This window comes from Pituophis catenifer, unplaced genomic scaffold, assembly GCF_029215685.1.
Source record: "Pituophis catenifer annectens isolate HBS135680 unplaced genomic scaffold, rPitCat1.0.hap2 SCAF_7, whole genome shotgun sequence".
Taxonomy (NCBI): domain Eukaryota; kingdom Metazoa; phylum Chordata; class Lepidosauria; order Squamata; family Colubridae; genus Pituophis; species Pituophis catenifer.
The window spans coordinates 46917262-46940467 of record NW_027256887.1 but is presented as its reverse complement, the minus strand read 5'-3'; the positions used below and the strand labels follow the sequence as shown (position 1 = coordinate 46940467).

General features: G+C 40.8%; 1 protein-coding gene across 1 annotated transcript in view; it reads left to right on the top strand.

Moving 5' to 3' along the window:
* Positions 1 to 391: 391 nt before the first annotated feature.
* The window catches only part of CAPS2 (calcyphosine 2), a 41297-nt gene continuing 18482 nt past the window's right edge, over positions 392 to 23206 (top strand). The window contains exons 1-8 of the mRNA XM_070947298.1: positions 392 to 471; positions 2394 to 2440; positions 4021 to 4066; positions 7943 to 8068; positions 14079 to 14111; positions 14400 to 14588; positions 15524 to 15646; positions 16934 to 17001. Coding sequence (XP_070803399.1) covers positions 409 to 471; positions 2394 to 2440; positions 4021 to 4066; positions 7943 to 8068; positions 14079 to 14111; positions 14400 to 14588; positions 15524 to 15646; positions 16934 to 17001 — 695 coding nt within the window. The 5' untranslated portion in view covers positions 392 to 408. The remainder of the gene's footprint in view (positions 472 to 2393; positions 2441 to 4020; positions 4067 to 7942; positions 8069 to 14078; positions 14112 to 14399; positions 14589 to 15523; positions 15647 to 16933; positions 17002 to 23206) is intronic.

The following is a 23206-nucleotide window of genomic DNA, read 5'->3' as shown; positions in this document are numbered from 1 at the left end:
GTAGATATTGTACCTGTAAGTATTTTATTGTATGACTTTAAGAGCAAACCTTGTAATATATTATTTTTCAAATACTTATCTTTAGGGCCACTGGTATGCAAGATTGGTTTAAATTACGGTAGCAAGCTTCTTGTGATGAGATTGGAAAATGACATTCATTGAAATTGTTTGTTGTAATAAATTCTGCTCAATGCTTTTGAACAGAATTTCAATAGAAGTTCAATAGAAGTTCAATTGAATAGTTCTTCAATAGAAGAACTATTCAACAGTTCAATAGAAAATATATTTAAAGTGAAAGAAATACCTCTTTTATTTTGTTGAAACCCTTCTAATAGCATCTGATCATCCCTCTCCAGTCAACTTTATAATTTTACTTTTCAGCTCCATTTTAAGTTATAAACAGTTCAGATGGACTTGGAGGTTAAAGGAATTGCTGCATCTCCAAAAAGACAAGTTTTACTGACCTCTCAGGTACATTTAAAATTAACTTTACAAAATTTAAAAATGAATGTTCATTTTGAAAAACACATACATACACGCACACACACAAAATCACTATACCTTGTGATCAGAAACGTATATGCATCTATTAACTAGAGAAACAAGGCTGTACATAATTGAAACCTGGTTTTGTGTGTATGTGAGAGTTCCCTTTCTAATAAACAAAGTGTGTCCTGGTTTGGAGCATGGCACTGAGGTAGGAGTGACTAGGAGTGCTGCTTCAGACATAGCCAGATATGAGACTTTGTGAGATTAGGCCAAGGGATCAATTGGGATCTTCCCCCCTGTAATTTAGCAGCAATCCTGCCTAAGTTCTGTGACTGACACTATCTTCTCATTTCATTCATTTAGGTAAAGTGGGGATACTCCAAGTTCCTTCCCTTAAATGTTTCCATTTAGTGAGATCTAGGAAGCGCACCTTCTCTGTAGCAGACTCTGCTCTATAGAATACCTTCCCACTGAGATCTGTCAAGAACCCCTCTCCTAGCCCTTCAGGGGCCTTGAAGAGCTCAAACATAGGGGTAGAGTGAGGGTGAAGCCCAATGAAGTTGACTGTTGATGTGTGGAGGAATATATTATTTGGGCCCTGGAAGTTGCTATGCTAGGTTTATTTTAGAATGTTTTGCTGTTGTTTATTTTGTTTATAAGCCATCCAGGGTTATGTTGCATAAGATGGACAGCTACATAATTTTTCTAAATGAATAAAATAATTTAGAGATTATTTTTGTTAGCTAGAGGAATAATGTGTAATTTTTAAATTGGAAATGTTGAGTAATATTTCAGAAAAAACAGACCTGGAGTTGTTTTAGACATCTTTCTGAAGAGCACGTCATAGATCTGTTCTTCCAGTTAAATATTAGGAAAGTGGAGAAAATGAAAGATATTTGCAAAGTGAAAGCAAAAAAGATTCATATTCCCAAACATTGGTTTAGATCTAAAATTACATTTCTCCATTTTTATAAGTATTCTGTTTCTTTTAGATATATGATTGTTTTCCAATAGCTACTATTTTGTTGTACTGTATCTGCATCTTAGGGCATACCAGTTATAGTTTATATAATCTATATAGTTTATATAATATAATCTGCAGTAATTTAATTGAAGTTTCTGTCTTGCCATCTATTTCTTGCTTCTGTTATAGGAAAGCCAGTGTTTCATTAAACAAGTTATTTTTTTGTGTGAAATGGCCCTAGTGATGTTTCAACAGATTATGTAAGAAACATTTTTCTGTTTTAAGATTTCTGATTGGAATGGTAAAATAGAGCATCTTCCTGTAAGAAATTTATTTTATAGAACTATAGAATAGCATTAATTTACTCTTTCAAATAGCAAGCCAATGTACTTGTTCAACTATCTGCTTAAAAAGACAAGTTGATATGTTTTTCCCCAAATAATTGGAAAGAAACATATATATTATAATATTTATATATTATCTCCAATATGTAAGAAAATACCAAGAAGTAGTAAAAGGAGGAGGAAGGTTACCCTATCCAATGGATATTTATGTTACCTGCCAGGGCTCTGGATACCATACTTCAGAACAAAATAAATAATCTTAATTTTTATTTAGCTATTTAAAAAGAATCCATCAGAGTTTGGTATAAGATGGGTTTATGTAAATGTTTGAAATAAATAAATAAATAAACTTTCTATAGATAAACTTGTTACTCCATAAAGTACCACAGAATTGACCAAAACTCTTTTAAAATCCTAGCTTCCATTCCCTTGGATTTCCCCTGAATTAAACTACTATATAGTAAATTTATTATTCTTATTGTATTTCTTTGTTTCTTTTAATAATTGATTCTTATTTATGTTCACACTTTCATTGAGTATAGAGGAACATGAAAACAAACAAACAAATAAGCAAAAGCTTTGTACTCTTTTTTCAGGGTTGGAGACCAAACACAAGATTAAGCCATGGTCCTCGACCAGCAGAGTAAGTATTTCCCTTTTTAAAAAAATTCTATGCAAATATGATAGTATAAGAATACTAATATGAAACAAATCAAACAGTTCAAGAAACATTTTTTTCCCTTAAAATGTTGCTGATCTAGGAATGTCACATTTTGTTTGGCAGACAGCTGATAGCGCAAAAAAAAAAGGAAGTGTCCTATGTTCTGATATAAAATCATAATTATGCTTTATAAATCTTGTCAAATATTTCACTGATGGAATTGCTGAATGGTAAGTGGTAATGTCAGATTCAGAAATTGTATAGTTTCATTAAAGGTTTCAATGGCTGAAAATTCTGTGTTTTAAAATGCTTAAGCTGACACTGAAATTTCAGTATTTTTAATCTAATGTCACATTTTTCATTTGCTAATATTAATTTAAAGTAGATTTCAAAGGGAGATTAGCAAAAATTGGCATTCCTTTGCTTCTGAATGCATGAAGTTCTATGGCTGTCTAGATACAATTGTCTGAAAAGTAAAAGTGATTAATATTAGAATTCCTCAAATGTATTTTTACTTTTATATCTCATCTTCTGGTAACAAAGCAGCATATACACAGTATTCTTACTCTATTTTTAGCTAGTCATATATTTTTTTTCTTGGTATATTTTATTGTTTTCTTATTTTACTTTTGGTTTGTTTAAATTCCTTTTTATTTCTTCATTTTTTATTGTTGTAAACCATCTAGAGTAGCCCTATAGTGAGATGGGCAGCAAAAAAATAATAATTTAATAATAATTATTATTTTACTTATTTTGCAATATAGATCATTAATGTTCCTAGATTAAGAAATAATGCTCAATGTTAGGAGCAACAGAGTATATAATGTTTAGTTTTATAGAATAAAATACTATTATTTTAAGGTTTTGTATGGAAAGTTTATAAATATATTTGCCTATATGTAAAAATTTTGCACAAACCTACGTAAATATATTTATCGGAAATATACTTAAAGATTTTTGGGAAAGTTTTGGGTGGGACTAAGAGTTTTTTGAATGCAATATAGGAGTATATTGTTCCTGTTGATTTTTGCATCAGGTATTGGCATCTTTCAAATTCTGTGCTAGAGAATTTAGGAAAATTGCAAAGGTAGAATACTAGAGTTGATTTCTAATTAATATTATACATTAGTAATTCTCGATTTTAAAATTGTCGTTAATTGGTAATCTCTCAGTCTGTTTCACATGGATCTATCTAATGTTACAAATTAATTGTATTCTATATGTTTCTTTCTTAATTAAGTTCAGAAAACTCGCATGTGAGATGGATATTTTTTGTATTCAAATGATATAAATAAAAGATGTTTGTATGATAATAAACAATCTTTCTGCTATCAAGCAATTAATTGTGAGAAATAATAGAAATGGATGATTTTGACTTGCTGATTTTTAATGGAATTTTTTTAAAAAAATCTCTACTATTTTGTTTGCTTCCTAAAAAAAGTGGTCTGCTTTTTTTCTTTAATCCATTTTTAAAAATCAGCAACCTTACTTTGAAGGAAAAAGATGTGTGACATCTAAAAATCAGGGAAGTATTATAATTTTAAATTTCTAATTCTCCATAGGGTGCCATGTCTTGACTTGGGAAAGTTGGGCGATTCAGAAGATGAGGTAATAGCTATTTGGGTTTTTTTTGGAAATTATTAAAAATATGCAAATACTAAATGTGACAGTTGTTAGAATGCAAATACTGGAACAGAAATGAAAACAGTTCTCATGATCTACCTTAGCTTTTATTTGCTTTTCATTTGCTAATTTTCCTGGATTTATATCAGTTTTTTAAAAGAAGTTCATCTGCAGCTATATTTATCAGTTGGTCATTTAATAAGTGAAAAACTCGTTTTATTTTATCATCTTATTGTTAACTTACAAAATGTAAGTTAACAATGTAAGACAAGTGTATAGTAAGTACTCTGCATTCTGAGAATAAAGCAACTGTCAATAATGGCAATTTGGATATTAAGATTAGATTTATCCAGAGTATGGAAAAATAATTGCTAAGTATAATAAGGCCTAATTTAGGCCAATTGGCAATTGTACTACCATGACTGCTTGTTTTCATCCTAATTTCATAGTGATGGCCAAATCTTGCTGTAGGTTCTACCTTGGCTTACTTTCTCTAATAGGCAACCAAGTCAGAGGATCATTTAAAAGTTTTAGAGTACTCTGATAAAGAGGACTCCCCCTATCAAAAGGAGGACCTTGAAAGCTAGCTTATATTTACTTTTTATAGTTAGCACAACAAATAACTTCTAAGTAAAAGTTGATTGGTTCAGAAATAATAATCTGTCCAGTTACATCATAGAAATTAAAGTATCCAATAATATGTGAGCATAGCAATAGAAAAGAGCATTGTATTAAAGTATTAAAAAAGTAAAACATTAGCATGGGAAAACACATTATGAGTCCCATAGAGTTCATTGTGAAAAAATACAATTTCAGCTAAATTGAAACTTCTTAACATGCTCAGTTGAAGAAAAAAGCCTTTTGTTATTCAGCCTGAGAAAGTTCTTATTTCGCAGTTAGTTTTCAGCAAGTTGGTTGCTAAGGGAAAACGTTAGCATTCCAAGTTATGCTCAAAATGTAAACTAAATTAAAGAAGGTAAACATACCGTGTTTCCCCGAAAATAAGATCCTGTCTTATATTTTTTTGAACCCTGAAATAAGCACTTGCCCTTATTGCCATACATTCAAAAGCCTGTATACCGCCCTTCTCCCAGAAGGGACTCAGGGCGGTGAACAGCCAAAATTAAAAAACATACAAATACAAAAGTTAAGATAATTAAAAAGAATTAAATCACTAGTTTCCCAATTTAAAACCCCAAATCCATAAAATTTAAAATCCCAATTTAAAAACCATTTAGGCTAGGCCGGCTTGGTGGAATAAAAACGTCTTCAGGGCTTTACGGAAGGTCCGGAGGTCCGGGATCAATCGTATTCCAGGAGGCAGCTCATTCCACAGGGCGGGTGCCCCCACAGAGAAGGCTCTCCCCCTGGGGGCCGCCAGCCGACATTGCCTGACCGACGGCACCCTGAGGAGGCCCTCTCTGTGAGAGCGTATTGGCCAGTGGGAGATTATCGGTAGCAGCAGGTGGTCTCGCAAATACCCTGGCCCTAAGCCATGGAGCGCTTTAAAGATGAGAACCAACACCTTAAAGCACACCCGGAAGACCACCGGGAGCCAATGCAGCTCGCACAGGAGAGGTGTTACGTGGGAGCGCCACATTGCTCCCATAATCACCCGCGCGGCCGCATTCTGCACCAGCTGGAGCCTCCGGGTGCTCCTCAGGGGGAGCCCCATGTAGAGAGCGTTGCAGTAGTCTAGGCGTGACGTGACCAAGGCATGAGTGACTGTGCACAAGGAGTCCCGATCCAGAAAGGGGCGCAACTGGCGTATCAGGCGAACCTGATAAAAAGCCCCCCTGGCCACGGCCGTCATATGTTCTTCTAAAGACAGCCGTGTGTCCAGGAGGACGCCCAAGTTGCGAGCCCCCTCTGTGGGGGTCAGTGACTCGCCCCCAATAGCCAGCGATAGCACCAGCTGGCTATACCGGGACGCCGGCATCCACAGCCACTCGGTCTTGGAAGGGTTGAGCCGAAGCCTGTTCCTCCCCATCCAGACCCGCACGGCCTCCAGACACTGGGACATCACTTCGAGGGCATCATTGGGGAGGTCTGGAGTGGAGATGTACAGCTGAGTGTCATCAGCGTACAGATGGCATCGCACCCCAAAACCACGCATGATCTCACCCAGCGGCTTCACATAAATGTTGAACAGGAGCGGCGAGAGGACCGACCCTTGTGGCACCCCGCAAGCAAGGCGCCTCGAGGTCGACCTCTGCCCCCCTGCCAACACAGACTGCGACCGGTCAGAGAGATAGGAGGAGAACCACCACAACACGGTGCCTCCCACCCCCAATCCCTCCAGCTGGCGCAGCATGATACCATGGTCGATGGTATCAAAAGCCGCTGAGAGGTCTAACGACCAGAACAGAGGAACAACCCCTGTCCCGAGCCCTCCAGAGATCATCCACCAATGCGACCAATGCCGTCTCCGTGCTGTACCCAGGCCTGAAGCCAGACTGGCATGGATCTAGATAGACGGTTTCATCCAGGTACTGTGGGAGCTGTCGCGCAACCACACTCTCCACAACCTTCGCAACAAAGCGAAGGTTGGAGACCGGACGGTAGTTTGCCAAAACGGCCGGGTCCAGAGAAGGCTTCTTGAGGAGGGGCCTCACCACCGCCTCTTTCCAGGCGGGAGGCAAGAAACCCTCACTCAGAGAAGCATTTATAATCCTCTGGAGCCAGCCTCGTGTTACCTCCCGGGTGGCCAGTACCAGCCAGGAGGAGCACGGGTCCAATAAACATAAACGTGGTTGCGTTATTATCAGGGGATGTCTTATTTTGGGGGAAACTGGGTATTAGTTTGGCAGTGCAACAGTACTACAAAACCCATAGTTCAAATATTAGTCGAACTTATATGGACTACAATAGGCAGCGTATACATTTAATACATTATTAATTATTTAACATTTTCCGATCATTTCTAAGATATTCTTTATACAGGTATTCCTCAACGTACAACCACAATTGAGCTTAACATTTCTGTTGCTTAAGTGAGACATTTGTTAAGTGAGTTTTGCTCATTTTATGACTTTTCTTGCCACAACTGTTACATAAATCACTGCAGTTGTTAAGTTAGTAACATGCTTGTTAAGTGACTATTGGCTTCCCCATTGATATTGAAGGTTACAGAAGGTGACCGCATGACCCAGGACACTGCAACAATCATAAATATGAGTCAATTGCCAAGTGTCTGAATTTTGATTATGTGACCATGAAGATTCTGCAAAGTCACTTTTTAGAACGGTCACTAAATGAATTGTTGTAACTCAAGGACTACCTGTATGTGGCATTTTAGTTATCTGTGTATATATTCAACCTGGCATACAAGCCCATAATATACCTCCTAGCTTTTTTCTTGGTTTTAACTCAAAGTAAAGGGAATTAAAAACAAAGAAAACCCAAATAATTATTTAATTTCAGAGTTAATTAGATACAATTATCTGGTGTCCATTATATATGTCTGATTTGTTATTAAATTATTTACACATAAAAATAATACTGATGAGTAGCAAATCTGAGCAAGAAAATTCCTTAAGTTATTTGCCTATCTGTACTGGTGCCGGGTTACTAGGATGTGTTTCCATCATCTCAATAAGCTGAACTTTCTGAATTTTTTAGACAAGTTGATTTGATTACATGTCTGTGGAGATTCTCAGTCCATGTCACTGTTGTCCCAAAGGTGCTTTTCAAAAGGCAAGTGGACTTTCTTAGTTTTTTCTTGAAAATGTTTTGCTTCTCATCCAAGAACCTTCAGAACTGAAGAAGCTTCTTGGATGAGAAGCAAAACATTTTCAAGAAAAAACTAAGAAAGTCCAGCTTATTTGATTACAGTTAAATAAATACTTTCTTATATTTTAGGATGGAGATAATGGCTCACTGTACAATGCTGTGAGACCTCACACTGTCCCTCCAAGTCTGTCTTCATCTTTTAGGAGGGGCACTCAGTTACAAAGTACTCATGCACAATATCATAACATAGAACAGGTAAGTTGACTTATTGAAGGAAGTATTTTCAAGCATAACTCTTCCAGAAACAAATCTCATCTAAATGTATGAAACTTTAACTGAATCAGTGTAATTAAAATTATTAGCATTTTTTAAGAAAAGATAATATTCAACAGAATTACATGATCACAGAATAATGCATAATAATTTAATTTCTTCAGAATTCCTAAGCAGATGAGATAGTAAAAATATTGTGAGAAAAAAGTGATTGATTCCATTGAAGCTGTGGGATCTGTCATGACCTTAAGTTAAATAGGATAGATTTGGTGCTCTTAAGCTTCAAATTTTTGAGTCATAATGACAGTTGTATAAGCATTTTGTGTATTGGAGTATCTAAATTGTTTATTTTGAAATACCAGTTACCATTCTTTGGCATTTTTATTAGAGAAAATAACTGAAATCTACTGATTTTTTTTAAAAAAAAACCTTGATTTTTAAATAATATTTTGGATAGTATGATCTTAGTTATTGTTCTACATATGTCCCCATCCATATCTTGATCCAGTATGGAGTTTTATTTATGTTATGGATGTATTATATTATTCACTTTTAGAATCCTGTTTTGAAACTCTGTCTGCCATAAAAAGTATCAAGCCTCTTACAAACATGGTTAATAGAGGCCATTATTTGAAAGACCCATTTATTATGATAATATATCTGGGTGAACAGGCAGAATGAAAATGGTCCACATCTTCCTTCTCCTAGATTATTAGATTTTGATACCAGAATTTAAAAATGGAAATCTTGCTACCTGCTTAGTTCTGAATCACAACTAGCATGTTAGAATTGTATTTTGCGCTATAGTTCTGTTATTCTTATCTAGAAGTACTTTTCCCTGTATAATAGGACTTGCTTTTAAATACAAATATAGGATTTCTAATTAATGTTGCTAATACTGGATTTAAGATGTCAACATCAAAGCCTGGCTGTCACGACCGGGTCAACCACTGAGTCTAATACAGCTGATGAAATGGTTGGCGAGACGGTGGCAACAGTGACTCCGGATAGGGTGTTGATAATGATGCCTGGGCTAATAGGCGCTGCATGTAGCAATACGGTGGCGATGATGTCTATGGCAAGGGGGGTTACCACAATGGCGAGGGGAATGGTGCTAATGGCAGCGATGGCGATGGCAACACCAGGAGGCTGCAAGGAAGCCCTCGTTGTTAATAGAGGAGAGGGCAATGCTGCAAAGGCTATAAATGTTAGGATCCCTTCAACCTCCAGGGATCTGTTGCACTCCCCTTTCTTGAAACTCTGAGGACTTATTAAACTAATTGAACTAAGTAGCCTGAGCAAGGTGATGGATAGGGACTGAGGATTACAAACTGGAGATGATGACTTACTCTCCCCCTCAACTGTTCCTCTCTCCTTTATCAGATGTAGATCTATTACAACCACTCAGCGTTAACTTGCAATCTTAGATCGATCTGCAGCTTTATTTACCACCTATTCCCCAAGATTACCCTGATTATTTAACCCTAAATACTTTGTCCAGTGGCTCTGCCTTACTTTTTTGATCTAATCCTCGGCCATCGCTGGTATCAGGACTGGAGGAGATACAGACATCGAGAGTCTTGGATTATGGGGAGATAGACCACCTTCTCTTTGTTTGTTTCAAATGGTTTGGTCGCTGTGAGAGGACGACCCTTTGAGACCTCTACCCCCACCTCCTTTGGATGGACTTACCACAACCACAAGACTTCCCATCGTCGTGAGAGGGCGATGATGTTCCGATGTATTGACATTTGTAACATACTGGTCTCCCTTTTACATCTATTTCCTCCCTTATTTTAAATTACCTGTCTTAACCATCTCTAACACTCTTAGAAGAAAATGATCCTTCATCTCCTTCAACTCGCTCCTATCTTTGATGTATTCAACTGCGGAGCTCCTTGCACTGTGATCTGTCCCCGTACCCACACACACACAAACACAGCCAGCCGAGGGTTAAGGAAACACTTTGGAACGCACCCAGGTCTTATCTCCCACTTGGCAGCGATAGACACACCGTCTGCCAAATGCCTTTATTTTCACAAACAGAAAGATAAGGTACTTAACGTGCAAAAAGTCCAAGCAGAAATAATATTTCTCTCCGCAGTTCCAGATGAGGCTTTAGTGACTATCCAAGGTTTACTTTTGTTCGTCACAAGGATCACTGACCACTACCCTCTATTATATAGTCTCTGGGGTGTGGTCCAGTGACTCAGTTCTAATCCCTAGCACGCCTCCTAAGCTGCTGCAAACGTTTATCACGCCTTCGGAGGCGTGCGTCCAGGAATGATGTTTCCTCGTCACTCTGATCCGAGCCAGCTGTCTCCCTACTGATCTCCTCTCCCTCGGCCAGCACCTGAGACAATGCCAGAGGGGAGGGGCCTGGAGAGGGAGGCCTGGCTGACTCCTCTTCCTCATGCTCGGAGCTTTCTTCCTCTGATGGGACAGGCTCAGAGGGCGGGGCCACAACACACTGCGAGATTCCCCCCTCTCGCATGTCTGGCCCTCTCAGTTATCAAGGGCCGCCCTTGAGGACGGGTTTTGGAACCCTGAGAGGTGGTTTGCAAAAAACCGACGGCTTTGGGGGTTTTTAGATAAATCTTTAAGTTCTATTTTAAGGGATTCTGGGAGGGATTGTGGGAATGGATCTGGGGGGATCCATAAATCCACTGAAAGGGGTAATGGGTCTGATAATTATAGTGGGGAGGATGGGGACAGAAATCTGACAAGGATGCAGGGGGATGAAGCAATGGGCATTAGTATAGTAAGTGGGAGGGGCAGATATGATGGCTGCAGGGGGCCATATTATGTTTTGGGAGTGCGCACTCGTTGTTTACGAGCAATTGCCCACTCCGACCCCCAAAGCACTGCTCGTTTCCCGGGTTGTTCAGAGTCTCAGACCCTGGGTCTACGGCTGATGTTATGTAATGCCAGGTCAGTGGTAAATAAAGCCCCCCTCATTCATGATCTTATTTCAGACGGGGGTGCTGACCTGGCAGGGATTATGGAGACCTGGTTAGGCCAGGAGGGAGGAGTTCCCCTTGTGGAAATGTGCCCGCCAGGTTTCCATGCATTCCATCAGCCAAGGACTCAGGGAAGGGGTGGGGGAGTGGCAGCAATCATTAGAGAAAGTCTTTGCCCGAGGGAGGCCACTGTTCCTCAGATAGCCGAATGTGAGTCCCTCCTTGTGAAGTGGGGTCGGGGGATTCAGATGGGCCTACTGATTGCATACCTGGCTCCCTGCCACGTAACAGCGGTCCTGCCTGAGCTGCTCGACATTATAGCCGGGGTGGCGGTGGAAACCCCCAGACTTATTGTTATGGGGGATTTTAACCTGCCATCCGCTGGTGAGATGTCGGAGACGGCTTGGGAGTTCATGGCTTCCATGATGGCCATGGACCTGATCCAGGTAGTTCAAGGCCCCACCCACTTGGGGAATCACACTCTGGACTTGATTTTTGTCTCTGATCAGTGGCTGAATGATCTAAGAATAGGGGATATAGACATCAAGCCCTTGTCATGGTCTGATCATTCTCTCCTTCACATGGACTTTCAAGTCACTTCCACCCACCGCAGGGAGACGGAACCAACCAAATGGTTCTGTCCCAGGCGCCTGATGGAACCCGAAAGGTTCCTGATGGAGCTTGGGCCATTTCCTGAGACTCTGGCTCACAACTCGACTGAGGACCTGGTGGTCGCCTGGGACAGGGCGGCTACTGGGGCCTTGGACCGCGTCGTGCCTTTGCGGCCTCTGACCCGATGCTGATCTCGTCTAGCTCCTTGGTTTTCCGAGGAGCTGAGAGAGATGAAGCGTCGGAAAAGACACCTGGAGAGCGATTGGAGGACAAACTGATCTGAATCTGACCGAACACATGTGAGATATTATATTAAGACCTACCTAGTGGCGATAAGAGCGGCGAAGTCTAGCTACTTCTCCGCTCTTATTGCATCTGCAGAGAACTGCCCAGCTGCGCTGTTTAGGGTGACCCGCTCCCTACTTCAAGTGGGGGTACGGGAAGATCCCTTAAAGGGTCGAGCTGAGGATTTTGTACAATTCCTGCATGATAAAGTCGCTCAGATTCGGGAAGGCCTGGACTCCGATTGGGTAGATCCAGGGGAGGAGACGGGGGCAGGTCTTGAGAGCGTTATCTGGGAAGAGTTTGACTCTGTGGCTCCTGAGGACGTGGACAGGATTCTGGGCAAGCTTAACGCTGCCACATGTTTATTGGACCCGTGTCCCTCCTGGTTGGTACTGGCCTCCTGGGAGGTTACACGAGGCTGGCTCCAGGGGATTATAAATGCTTCTCTGAGTGAGGGTGTCTTTCCCGCCGCCTTGAAAGAGACGGTTGTGAAGCCCTCCTCAAGAAGCCTTTCCTGGACCCGGCTATATTATCAAATTATCGTCCAGTCTCCAATCTTGGCTTTGTTGCAAAGGTTGTTGACAACTACCCCGATACCTGGATGAAGTTGTCTATCTGGATCCGTTCCAGTCAGGCTTCAGGTCACGATACAGCACGGAAACGGCATTGGTCGCATTGGTGGATGATCTCTGGAGGGCTCGGGACAGAGGTTGCTCCTCTATCCTGGTCCTATTAGATCTCTCAGCGGCTTTTGATACCATCGACCATGGTATCTTACTGCACCGGCTGGAGGGGTTAGGATTAGGGGGCACCGTGCTTCGGTGGTTCTCCTCCTTCCTCTCTGACCGTTCGCAGTTTGTGTTGGCAGGGGGGCAGAGGTCGACCTCGAGGCACCTTATTTGTGGGGTGCCGCAAGGGTCAGTCCTCTCACCCCTTCTGTTCAACATTTATGTAAAACCGCTAGGCGAGATATCCGTGGTTTTGGGGTGAGTGTTCATCAGTATGCTGATGACACACAACTATACATCTCCACCCCAGACCACCCCAATGATGCCCTTGTTGTGATGTCCCGTTGCCTGGAGGCCGTGCGGATCTGGATGGGGAGAAACACGCTCAGACTCAACCCCTCCAAGACCGAGTGGCTGTGGCTTCCGGCGTCCCAGTATAGTCAGCTGGTACCATCACTGACAATAGGGGATGAGATCTTGCTCCCCACAGAGAGGGCCCGCAACTTGGGTGTCCTCCTGGATTCACGGTTATCTTTAGAAGATCATTTGACGGCCGTGGCCAGGGGTGCCTTTTATCAGGTTCGCCTGATCCACCAGTTGTGTCCCTTTCTGGATCGGGACGCTTTGCGCACTGTCACTCATGCCCTAGTTACCTCCCGTATGGACTACTGTAATGCTCTCTACATGGGGCTTCCCTTGAAAAGCACCCGGAGGCTCCAACTGGTCCAGAACGTAGCCGCGTGGGTGATTATGGGCGCAGCTCGTTACGCCCATGTAACACCTCTCCTACGCGAGCTGCACTGGCTCCCAGTGGTCTTCTGGGTGCGATTCAAGGTGTTATCACCTTTAAAGTGCTCCATGGCTTAGGACCTGGGTACCTACGAGACCGTCTTTTGCCACCAATAGCCTCCCACCGACCAGTTCGTTCTCACAGGGAGGGACTACTCAGGGTACCGTCAGTCAAATTATGTCGACTGGCAACTCCGAGGGGGAGGGCCTTCTCTGTGGGGGCTCCAATCCTTTGGAATGAACTGCCCCCGGAGATACGGAATATCCCTGATCTCCGTGCTTTCCGCCGTGCCCTCAAGACCCTGATGTTCCAACAGGCGGGGCTAAACATACGAACATGTGAATGATTTTTTAAATGTTATCTAATTCTGGGTTTTATTTAATTGACCAAACTAAGTAATAATTTTAATTAGCAATTTTATGATGTTTGTGTGTCTATATTTTTCTTGACTGTACACCGCCTTGAGTCCTACGGGAGAAAGGCGGTATAGAAATAAGATATTCTGATTTTTTTCTTCATTATTAAAACATATCACATTTTGTTAATTAGTTTAAATAATGAATTTTTAAAGAAGAGAGTACTGTAAATATATATTTTCTTCCCTTTTTACTGTATAGATAGCAAGGAGACCTGACATGAAGAAAATTGAGGTAAATAATTTAAGAAGTAAACGAATCATGTTTTAAAATAACAATTATGGACTTTTTTTTGTAATGATGGTGATGATACGTGTATATTTGTTCTACTCTGAAACAAATCCTATTAGTAAAAAATGTAACTTTATATTTTCAATATTTTTTGCTTTAGATTTGCAATTACATCTAGCATCTGTGCAAATCTGAACAATCTTGAGTTGGACAATTGATAAATATTTAAATGTTACGTTTAATTGATTCAGATACTATACCATTATTACTGTTCTGATTATTTATTTATAGCTTTCTTCAAAGGAGCAAAAAACAATACCAGAAAATCTGCCACTCCCAACAGACATATACAAGCTGAAGTATCAGCAATATGAAACAGAAATGAAAGAGGGTTATAAGCAGTATTCTCAGAGAGCTTCAAAAAAGAAAATAAATAATAATCTGTTTCATGAACTTCCAGGCAAGATAGCTGAAAAAAAGGTAACATACATATATTACCCCAGTATAATAACTGTATCTAAAATACTGTAGGGAGATTAGCTTCACTAAAGCAAGTGTGCATAAGATATAATAAGAACAATCTAGAAGATAGTGAATAGATTTTTGTTTTGGACTAATGTAGGAGTTAAGTCTTTCCCCACCCTCCCACACCCAAATTCTGCTTTTTCCAACATCTACCTATTCAACTACATTTTTTCCCTTTGAAGCTCATTGTATTTCCCCCTTTGTTTTATAGTTCCATGTTCCATTTCTTTGCATTTTAATTTGGATATAGTTGCCTGGCTAATTTGCTGTTTTCATTTTTGCCCTTGGTGATTTTTGAGTTTGCACTGATAAGGACTTGGCTTGGTCTTCTAGGATGGTCACAGTTTCCCAGTTGAAACCACATCTTATGAAATTAAAAAGTTTTCAGCATGTCTTCTAACTGCTAGTTGGTGTTCATGGATACGTTATGCCAGTCTTCTGCCTGTTTGTCTTACATAGTGGTTGCTACAGTTAATACACTGTATATTGTAGATTACTCCCATTATTTCTTATGGGGCTATTGGGTCATTTGGTTTGCTTGGAATGTTTTGAAGGGCTTTAGTTGGCTTGTGTGCTACGCTGATTCCATGTGGTTGTAGTAATTCCTTTAAGGTCAGAGATAACTTTAATATGTTTTGCATAATGGGTTTCTATTTATTTTAGTAGAAACAGCTGCTGTATGCAAGATTTATGAATGTCTCAATGTTTCAGTATTTATATTCTTTTGAATTTCTCAAAAATTCAAGGGGAAAAGTTAGATATAGGAAATATGTTTAGGTTACTTCCTGTGCACATTTTAGCAGCAAGGAATTAAAATGAAATAAATAGTAGTGATAACACTCACTGGAATCACCAATTTTATCCAAATATTATGTTTTATTCCCATATAGGATTTACAACCAGAAAAACAAAGACTGGATGAATTCACAGTTCTTGATGAGAAAGCCCTTTTACAGCAAGGTTATACAAACAAACCATATACTATGCAGCATAGTATAAGAAAATTTGATGTTGTAAGTTTAGTAGGCTAAATTAAAGTGCTAGAAAATTAGGATATATTGTTATAGCTAAGCAATGTAAATAAATAAAATTAACCCAATATAACTTGGTATAGTGCCCTTCTAGCTTAAGTACTTAATAATGATTTTTTATTGTGCACAGATGAAATGGAGCCAGTCTGGTCTACTGTTTAAGGCTCCAGGCTAGAAAATGGAATATTGTCTGTTCTAGTACCATTTTAACCATGAAAGCCAGGTGGGTGACTTTGGGCCAGTCACTTTCTCTCTCACCCAACCCACCTCAAAGGATTGTTGTTGTAGAGAAATTAGGAAGATATATTAGATATTTGTCTGCTTGAATTATTTTAAAATTAATAAATGTGGGATGCAAATAAATGAAATGGTACTGCTATTGAAACTATTTTCAGTTCTTACTATTTTTATTTTCCATTAAGAATTTAAACAAAACATTATTTAAACAATTTGAAACTCTGAGTTTAATATGTATCAAGATGGCTTATAGAAATAAGTTAAGAAAAGAATTGTTACAGTATTAGACATGCAATGTATATTAATATTAATAATAAATAAATAATGAATATAGCTGTAAATTTTAATTGTTATTGCACAAGACATTTGTACCCATACGACACACTGTTTAATGGAAGATGGATTGTTTGTATTAAAATAAAATTAAAAATTAAAAAAAAAAGATGGCATAGAACCAGTTTCATGTCAGCATGTTCATGCATGGTTTGATGGCTGAATAGATACTAAGAAATATTTCTTTATTTATTAAATTTATCTTCCCCCTTTCATTTAGGAAAGCAAGGCAGTGTGCATAGTGCTATATCTTATTTCTCTTAAAAAAGTTTTGTGAGGTGGCTTTCAGAGAAAACTACTCTCAAAGTCCTCCAGAAGGTTTCTGTGTATGTGGGTAGACTAGAATCTGAGTTTCCTGGTACAGCTTTTTAACAACTACACAATGAGTAAATTTTACTTTAGTTACAGTTTAGGATAAATTATTATGTCTGACTCCAATTTGAAACAAAATTAATATTATTTTTAGCATTTCCTTTTGATGAAATCTGCCCAATTCAATAAAAATGATGGGGTTTTTCCTAGATTAAGATTCTGCATTAATTATTTGTAAAACCTTATAACAAGGTAGTGTTTTATATCTGTTTTGTTTTTAAAATAACATTCCTCACTGCTTCTTGTTAAGAGTGCTTAATCCTGTGGTTTATTACACTTGTAGCAATGGCATTTAAATGGCATTTTTATTCAATGGTTACTTTGCAGGAAGAAGTAGCAGCAGAAAGGAAAAAACAAGCTGTGGTAGAACAAGTGATGTTAGATCAATTGTGTAGGTAAGATAATAAAATGCTAATTACTCGGAGGCTCCAACTGGTCCAGAATGCGGCCGTGCGGGTGATTATGGGGGGGGGGGCGACATGGTGCACCCATGTAAAACCTCTCCTGCGCAAGCTGCACTGGTTCCCGATGGGGAACCAGTGCTTCTTGGTGCGATTCAAGGTGTTGGTTACCACCTTTAAAGCGCTCCATGGCTTAGGACCGGGGTATATACGAGATCGCCTTCTGCCACCGATAGCCTCCCACCGGCCAATACGCTCCCACAGAGAGGGGCTCCTCAGGGTGCCGTCAGCCAAACAGTGTCGACTGGCGATACCCAGGGGGAGAGCCTTCTCTGTGGGGGCACCAGCCCTCTGGAATGAGCTGCCCCTAGAGGTTCGTATGATCCCCGACCTATATACCTTTCGCCGCGCCCTGAAGACTCTTTTATTCCAACAAGCCGGGCTGGCCTAATAGGAATTTTTAAATTGGGTGTTTGTTAGTTTTTAATTTCGTGGGCCAAATTTTATGTATTTGTTTTTAAATTGTTCTTAAATTTTGTGGTTTATATGTGTTTTAATATGGCTGTACGCCGCCCTGAGTCCTTTGGGAGAGGAGCGGTATAAAAGTTCAATAAAATCTAAATCTAAATCTAATCTACCGGTGAGTAGCTAGAAAAGTACTAATGGCCTGTTTTCCCCAAAATAAGACATCCGCTGATAATAAGCCCAATCGGACTTTTGAACACATGGCAAAAAGGCCAAGCGCTTATTTCAGGGTTCAAAAAAATATAAGACAGGGTCTTATTTTCGGGGAAACACGGTATATAGCAGGGCTATGTATTTCTGTTGAAAGAGATGGTTCACAACAAGCAGAAGTACATACAAAGTTGTATTGTTGAATCATTAAAGTAGCCCCTTTTTTCTCATAATATTGTGGTTGCTTCTGGTCATCTTACATATATAGTTGATTTACTATATTACTTGAAATTACTTAATTTACAAGGTCAAACCTAAACAAATGGCATTGTTATAACCCAGTATTTGAAGAGCAGAGAATCATGCTTCCGTACACAAGAAATATCACAGTAGCCGAGCAGCAAACAGATTGTGGGGGGAGCAAAAAAGATGTTAAATATGTTGGGAAAATTTGTTCTATTTCTTCCCATCCTCCCACAAGTCATCTGTTGTATGTTGATTTATTTACTTTATAGTTCTCTGAACATCAGTGGATCAGTGATTATGAGACCTGTTTGGGAAAGTAAATTGTGAGATCAAATAATTGGTTATAAAGGGGAATTAAAAGACAACAGTATTGGTTATTGTTTCCATTATGGAAACTTGGTGGGATGAAACCCACAAATGGAATTTTGGGTTTTACCAAGTAGATTGATAGATTTTTATAGAAATGGATTGTTCATAATATGAAAAAGCAAAAAGTTGTGATTTGATGTTAATGCCTTATTTTACTGTAACAGAGAGAAGTCAATGCTTCCTTTTCTTTCTTATCTTTCCTCACTTCTCTTTCCCCTTTCCCCCACCCCACTGCTTTTCTATTTACTTTATATTTTGTATTTTATAATACTTTATAACTCAATAAAATGGTTCACTTGAAATGGAATAGAAAGCTAGAGGGATTTAAATTATTTAAAAGAAACAGACCAAATAAAAGAGGAGGTGGAGTTGTATTATATATAAGAAATAACTATATCTCTACAGAAATAGAGCACAACAATGATAAAAACTGTCTTGAATGCATATTAGGTCAATATAAAAAATGCATTGCCATACTACAGGCCACCCAACCAAACAGAGGAAAGAGATACCGTATTTTCCGGCGTATAAGACGACTGGGCGTATAAGACGACCCCCAAATTTTCCTGTTAAAATATAGGGTTTGGGCTATACTCGCCGTATAAGACTACCCCTCTTCCAACGCACACCAAATAAAAATTTAAAAAACATCAACTGGCTCACCCACAATGTAAAAGCAGCTGTGCTAGACCCAAAATGGCCCCTGAAACAAGCAGGAACCTCACACAGCCACAAAAAGCCCCAAAAAACAACTTTCACACTTTACACACACACAACACAACACAACACAACACAACACAACACAACACAACACAACACAACACAACACAACACAACACAACACAACACAACACAACTGGCTCATCCACAATGTAAAAGCAGCTGTGCTAGACCCAAAATGGCCCCTGCAACAAGCAGGAACCTCACACACCCACAAAAAGCCCAAAAACCCAACTTTCACACTTTACACACACAAAATTCCACATACAGCTTTGTGAGATTTTGTGTGTTTGTGTAGTTAGAGTGAAACACTACAGAAACACACTAAATCTCAGAAAGCTGCACAAATATTATTTTATTTTATTTTATTTTTATATGAAAGCTAAATTTAAAACTTCCTAAACTTTAAATGGCTAGGTCTAAAAAAGAACAACTAAAAAAAAAACCCAATTAACTATTTTTTTTTTAAAGATCCCAAAGGGGAAAAAAACTTACCCAATAGAACAGGGGTCTCCAACCTTGGCAACTTTAAGACTTGTAGACTTCAACTCCCAGAATTCCTCAGCCAGCTTTGTTTTGCTGGCTGAGGAATTCTGGGAGTTGAAGTCCACAACTCCCTGCCTGCTTGATTGCAGGCAGGGAGTTGCTTGCTGTTGGAATGGATTCAGGCAAGCGAAGCAAGGCAGGCAGCTAAGGCAGTGGTTCTCAACCTTCCTAATGCCGCGACCCTTTAATACAGTTCCTCATGTTGTGGTGACCCCCAACGATAAAGTTATTCCTAAAACCATCAAAAATATGTGTTTTCTGATGGTCTTAGGCCAGGGGTCCCCAACCTTTTGGACCTCAGGGACCACCAACTTCATAATTTTAAATTTCGCGGACCACTAATACGAATCCAGTGCACCGCTTGCTGAAGCACCTGGACTCCCAGTACGGGATGGGGTCCTTCAGGCACTCTCCCTCCTGTCTGTCTCTCTCTCTCTGTCTCCCACTCTTTTTCTCTCCCTCTCTTTCTCTCTCCCCCTCTTTCTCTCTCTCTCCCCACTCTCTCCCTCTCATTCTGATTCTCTTTCATTTTCTCTCTCTCTCTCTCATTCTCTCTCTGATTCTTTGATTCTCTTTCATTCTGTCTCTTTCTCTGTCTCTCATTCTCTCTCTCTCTCTCTGATTCTCTCTGTCTCTTTCTCTCATTCTCTTTCATTCTGTCTTTCTCTCTCTTTCTCTCTCTGTCTCACTCTGATTCTCTCTCTCTCATTCTCTCTTTCATTCTTTGTCTCTTTCTCTCTCTGTCTCATTCTGATTCTCTCTCTTTCTCTCTCTTTCTCTCTCTCTCTCATCTCATGGGTCAGCAAGTGTCTTGGGGCTGAGAGGAAGTCAAGCATCTCCCTGAGAGACTGAGGGCCGGAAGAAGTGTGGGAGCGAAGCACTACTTGAATTTGTGCGGCATGAGCATTCGCCTTGGTATATTTGCGTCAGCCGATGGCCAAGGCAGCCCTCATCTGTCTGCTGAAAGTGCAGCATCAGGATTCTGCCTTGCTATATTTGCGGCGCAAGGCAGCCTTTGTTTCCTGCTGCTTGGGATTCAGAGTGGTAAATGGCGTCTGACCGGAGAGCAGCTGGATTTTGCTCTCTAATCCGGATGCCAGATCGGCCCCCTGCAAACTCTCGTCTCTCGAGGAGCGCTTCCTGAAGCGGGGCTGGAAACTTTGGTTGGACTGCTTGAGAGGGAGAGCTTGCAGGGGGGCGATCTGATGTCTGCAATGGAGAGCGGCATCCAGCTTTTTCTCTCCGCTGTAAGAGCGCTGTAAGAGCGGCAGCCCTCATCTCCTAATGCTTGGGACTCGGAGCGGTAAATGGTGACTGGTCCGGGGAGCAGCTGGATTTTGCAGTCCCAAGCATTAGGAGATGAGGGCTGCCACTCTTACAACGCTCTTACAGAGGAGAGAAAAAGCCGGATGCCGCTCTCCATTGCAGACACCAGATCGCCCCCCTGCAAGCTCTCCCTCTCAAGCAGTCCAACCAAAGTTTCCAGCCCCGCTTCAGGGAGCGCTCCTCGAGAGACGAGATCTTGCAGGGGGCTAATCTGGCGTCCGCAATGAGAGCAAAATCCAGCTGCTCCCCGGACCAGTCACCATTTACCGCTCTGAGTCCCAAGCATTAGGAGATGAGGGCTGCCGCTCTTATAGCGCTCTTACAGCGGAGAGAAAAAGCTGGGTGCCGCTCTCCATTGCAGACATCAGATCGCCCCCCTGCAAGCTCTCCCTCTCAAGCAGTCCAACCAAAGTTTCCAGCCCCGCTTCAGGGAGCGCTCCTCGAGAGACGAGATCTTGCAGGGGGCTAATCTGGCGTCCGCAATGAGAGCAAAATCCAGCTGCTCCCCGGACCAGTCACCATTTACCGCTCTGAGTCCCAAGCATTAGGAGATGAGGGCTGCCGCTCTTACAGCGCTCTTACAGCGGAGAGAGAAAAAGCTGGGTGCCGCTCTCCATTGCAGACATCAGATCGCCCCCCTGCAAGCTCTCCCTCTCAAGCAGTCCAACCAAAGTTTCCAGCCCCGCTTCAGGAAGCGCTCCTCGAGAGACGAGAGTTTGCAGGGGGCCGATTTGGCATCCGGATTAGAGAGCAAAATCCAGCTGCTCTCCGGATCAGACGCCATTTACCACTCTGAGTCCCAGGCAACAGGAGAGGAGGGCTGCCTTGCGCCACTCCTGACACAAATATATCAAGGCGGAATGCTGTTGCCGTACAAATGAAAGTAGTGCTTCACTCCCACAGCTTCCAGCCATCGCAAACGCCGCTTCTTCCCGCTTCTGCCGCCCCCTCCCCCACTGCCACAACAGCACCATTCATTCCGGATGGCGAGGGCTGCGCTCGTTTTTCTGTATTGCACCACCTGCCAAACCCCTGTGAAAGGGTTGTTTGACCCCCAACCACTGAGGTAAGGTAAGCAAGCCGGAGGGTGAAAAGTTTTTCCCTTCTCCATGGCTCTGGCGATCCCAGCTGAATTGCCTGATTAGCAGGCAAAGCTGGGATCGTCAGAGCTTGGATCGCCAGAGCCATTTAAGGCTCGTCAGAGCCTTTCGGGCTGGTCTGCCTGGTTACAGGAGAACGACACCCGGCGTATAAGACGACCCCCGACTTTTGAGAAGATTTTCATGTGTTAAAAAGTCGTCTTATACGCCGGAAAATACGGTAATTTTTTTATTAATCACTTAACTAAGGTACTGTATGTAGGAAGCACATCACAATAGTAATGGGGGACTTTACTTCCCTGACATCAACTGGGAGACAAACTCTGCACTAAGTGGAAGATCAAACAGGCTCCTGACAAACCTAGCAGACATCTTTGTCTCCCAAAAAGCAGAGAAGGGAACTAGGGAATCAGCCATATTGGATTTAGTTCTTAATAACAGAGATGAAATGATAGGTGTTGAAGCTACAGGAACCTTGGGGTGGGGGTAGGGAAATGATCATGCAATATTGAAATTCAACATAATATGCAAGCACAAATAATAGAACAAAGTCAAACTAGAGTCTTGGGATTTAAGAGAGCTAATTTCAATAAAATTAAAGAGAGCTTGGGAAGAATTCCATGGATGAGAATGCTCAAGGGGAAAACAACCCAAGAAGCTTGGGAAACTTTGAAAAGTGAGATTATAAAAGCCCAGTCTAACATAATATCAATGAAGAAGAAAAATAACAGCTCTCAAAAGAAACCAGCATGGCTGCATAAAGAACTCTAATAAATTTAAAGAAAAAAAGGGACATAACTAAATCAGATTATCAACAAAGAGCCCATGCCTGCAAAGATGATGTGTGGAAAGTAAATGCTTAAAATGAACTAAGGCTTATGACAAAAGTCAAAAATAACAAAAAAGCTTCTTTCAACATGTAAAAAACAAGAAAAAAGTCAAGGAAACGATTGATCCATTAATGGGAGAATGTGGCAAGAAGGTGACAAGCAGCAGGGAGAAAGCAGAACTGCTTAACTTGTTTTTTGCACAAAACTCCTCCTTTACACAAAAGGAAAAAACAATCCAACCTATCAAAAACAATACCATAAAAATCTGATGAGGAATGTAAGTTAAAATAGGCAGCAACATACAAGGCATACTCTGTGATATTTATTACCGGCTTCGCTGCACTGAAGCAGCGAAGCACTTCTTAGTGCTCGCGTGCTTCGGTTCGA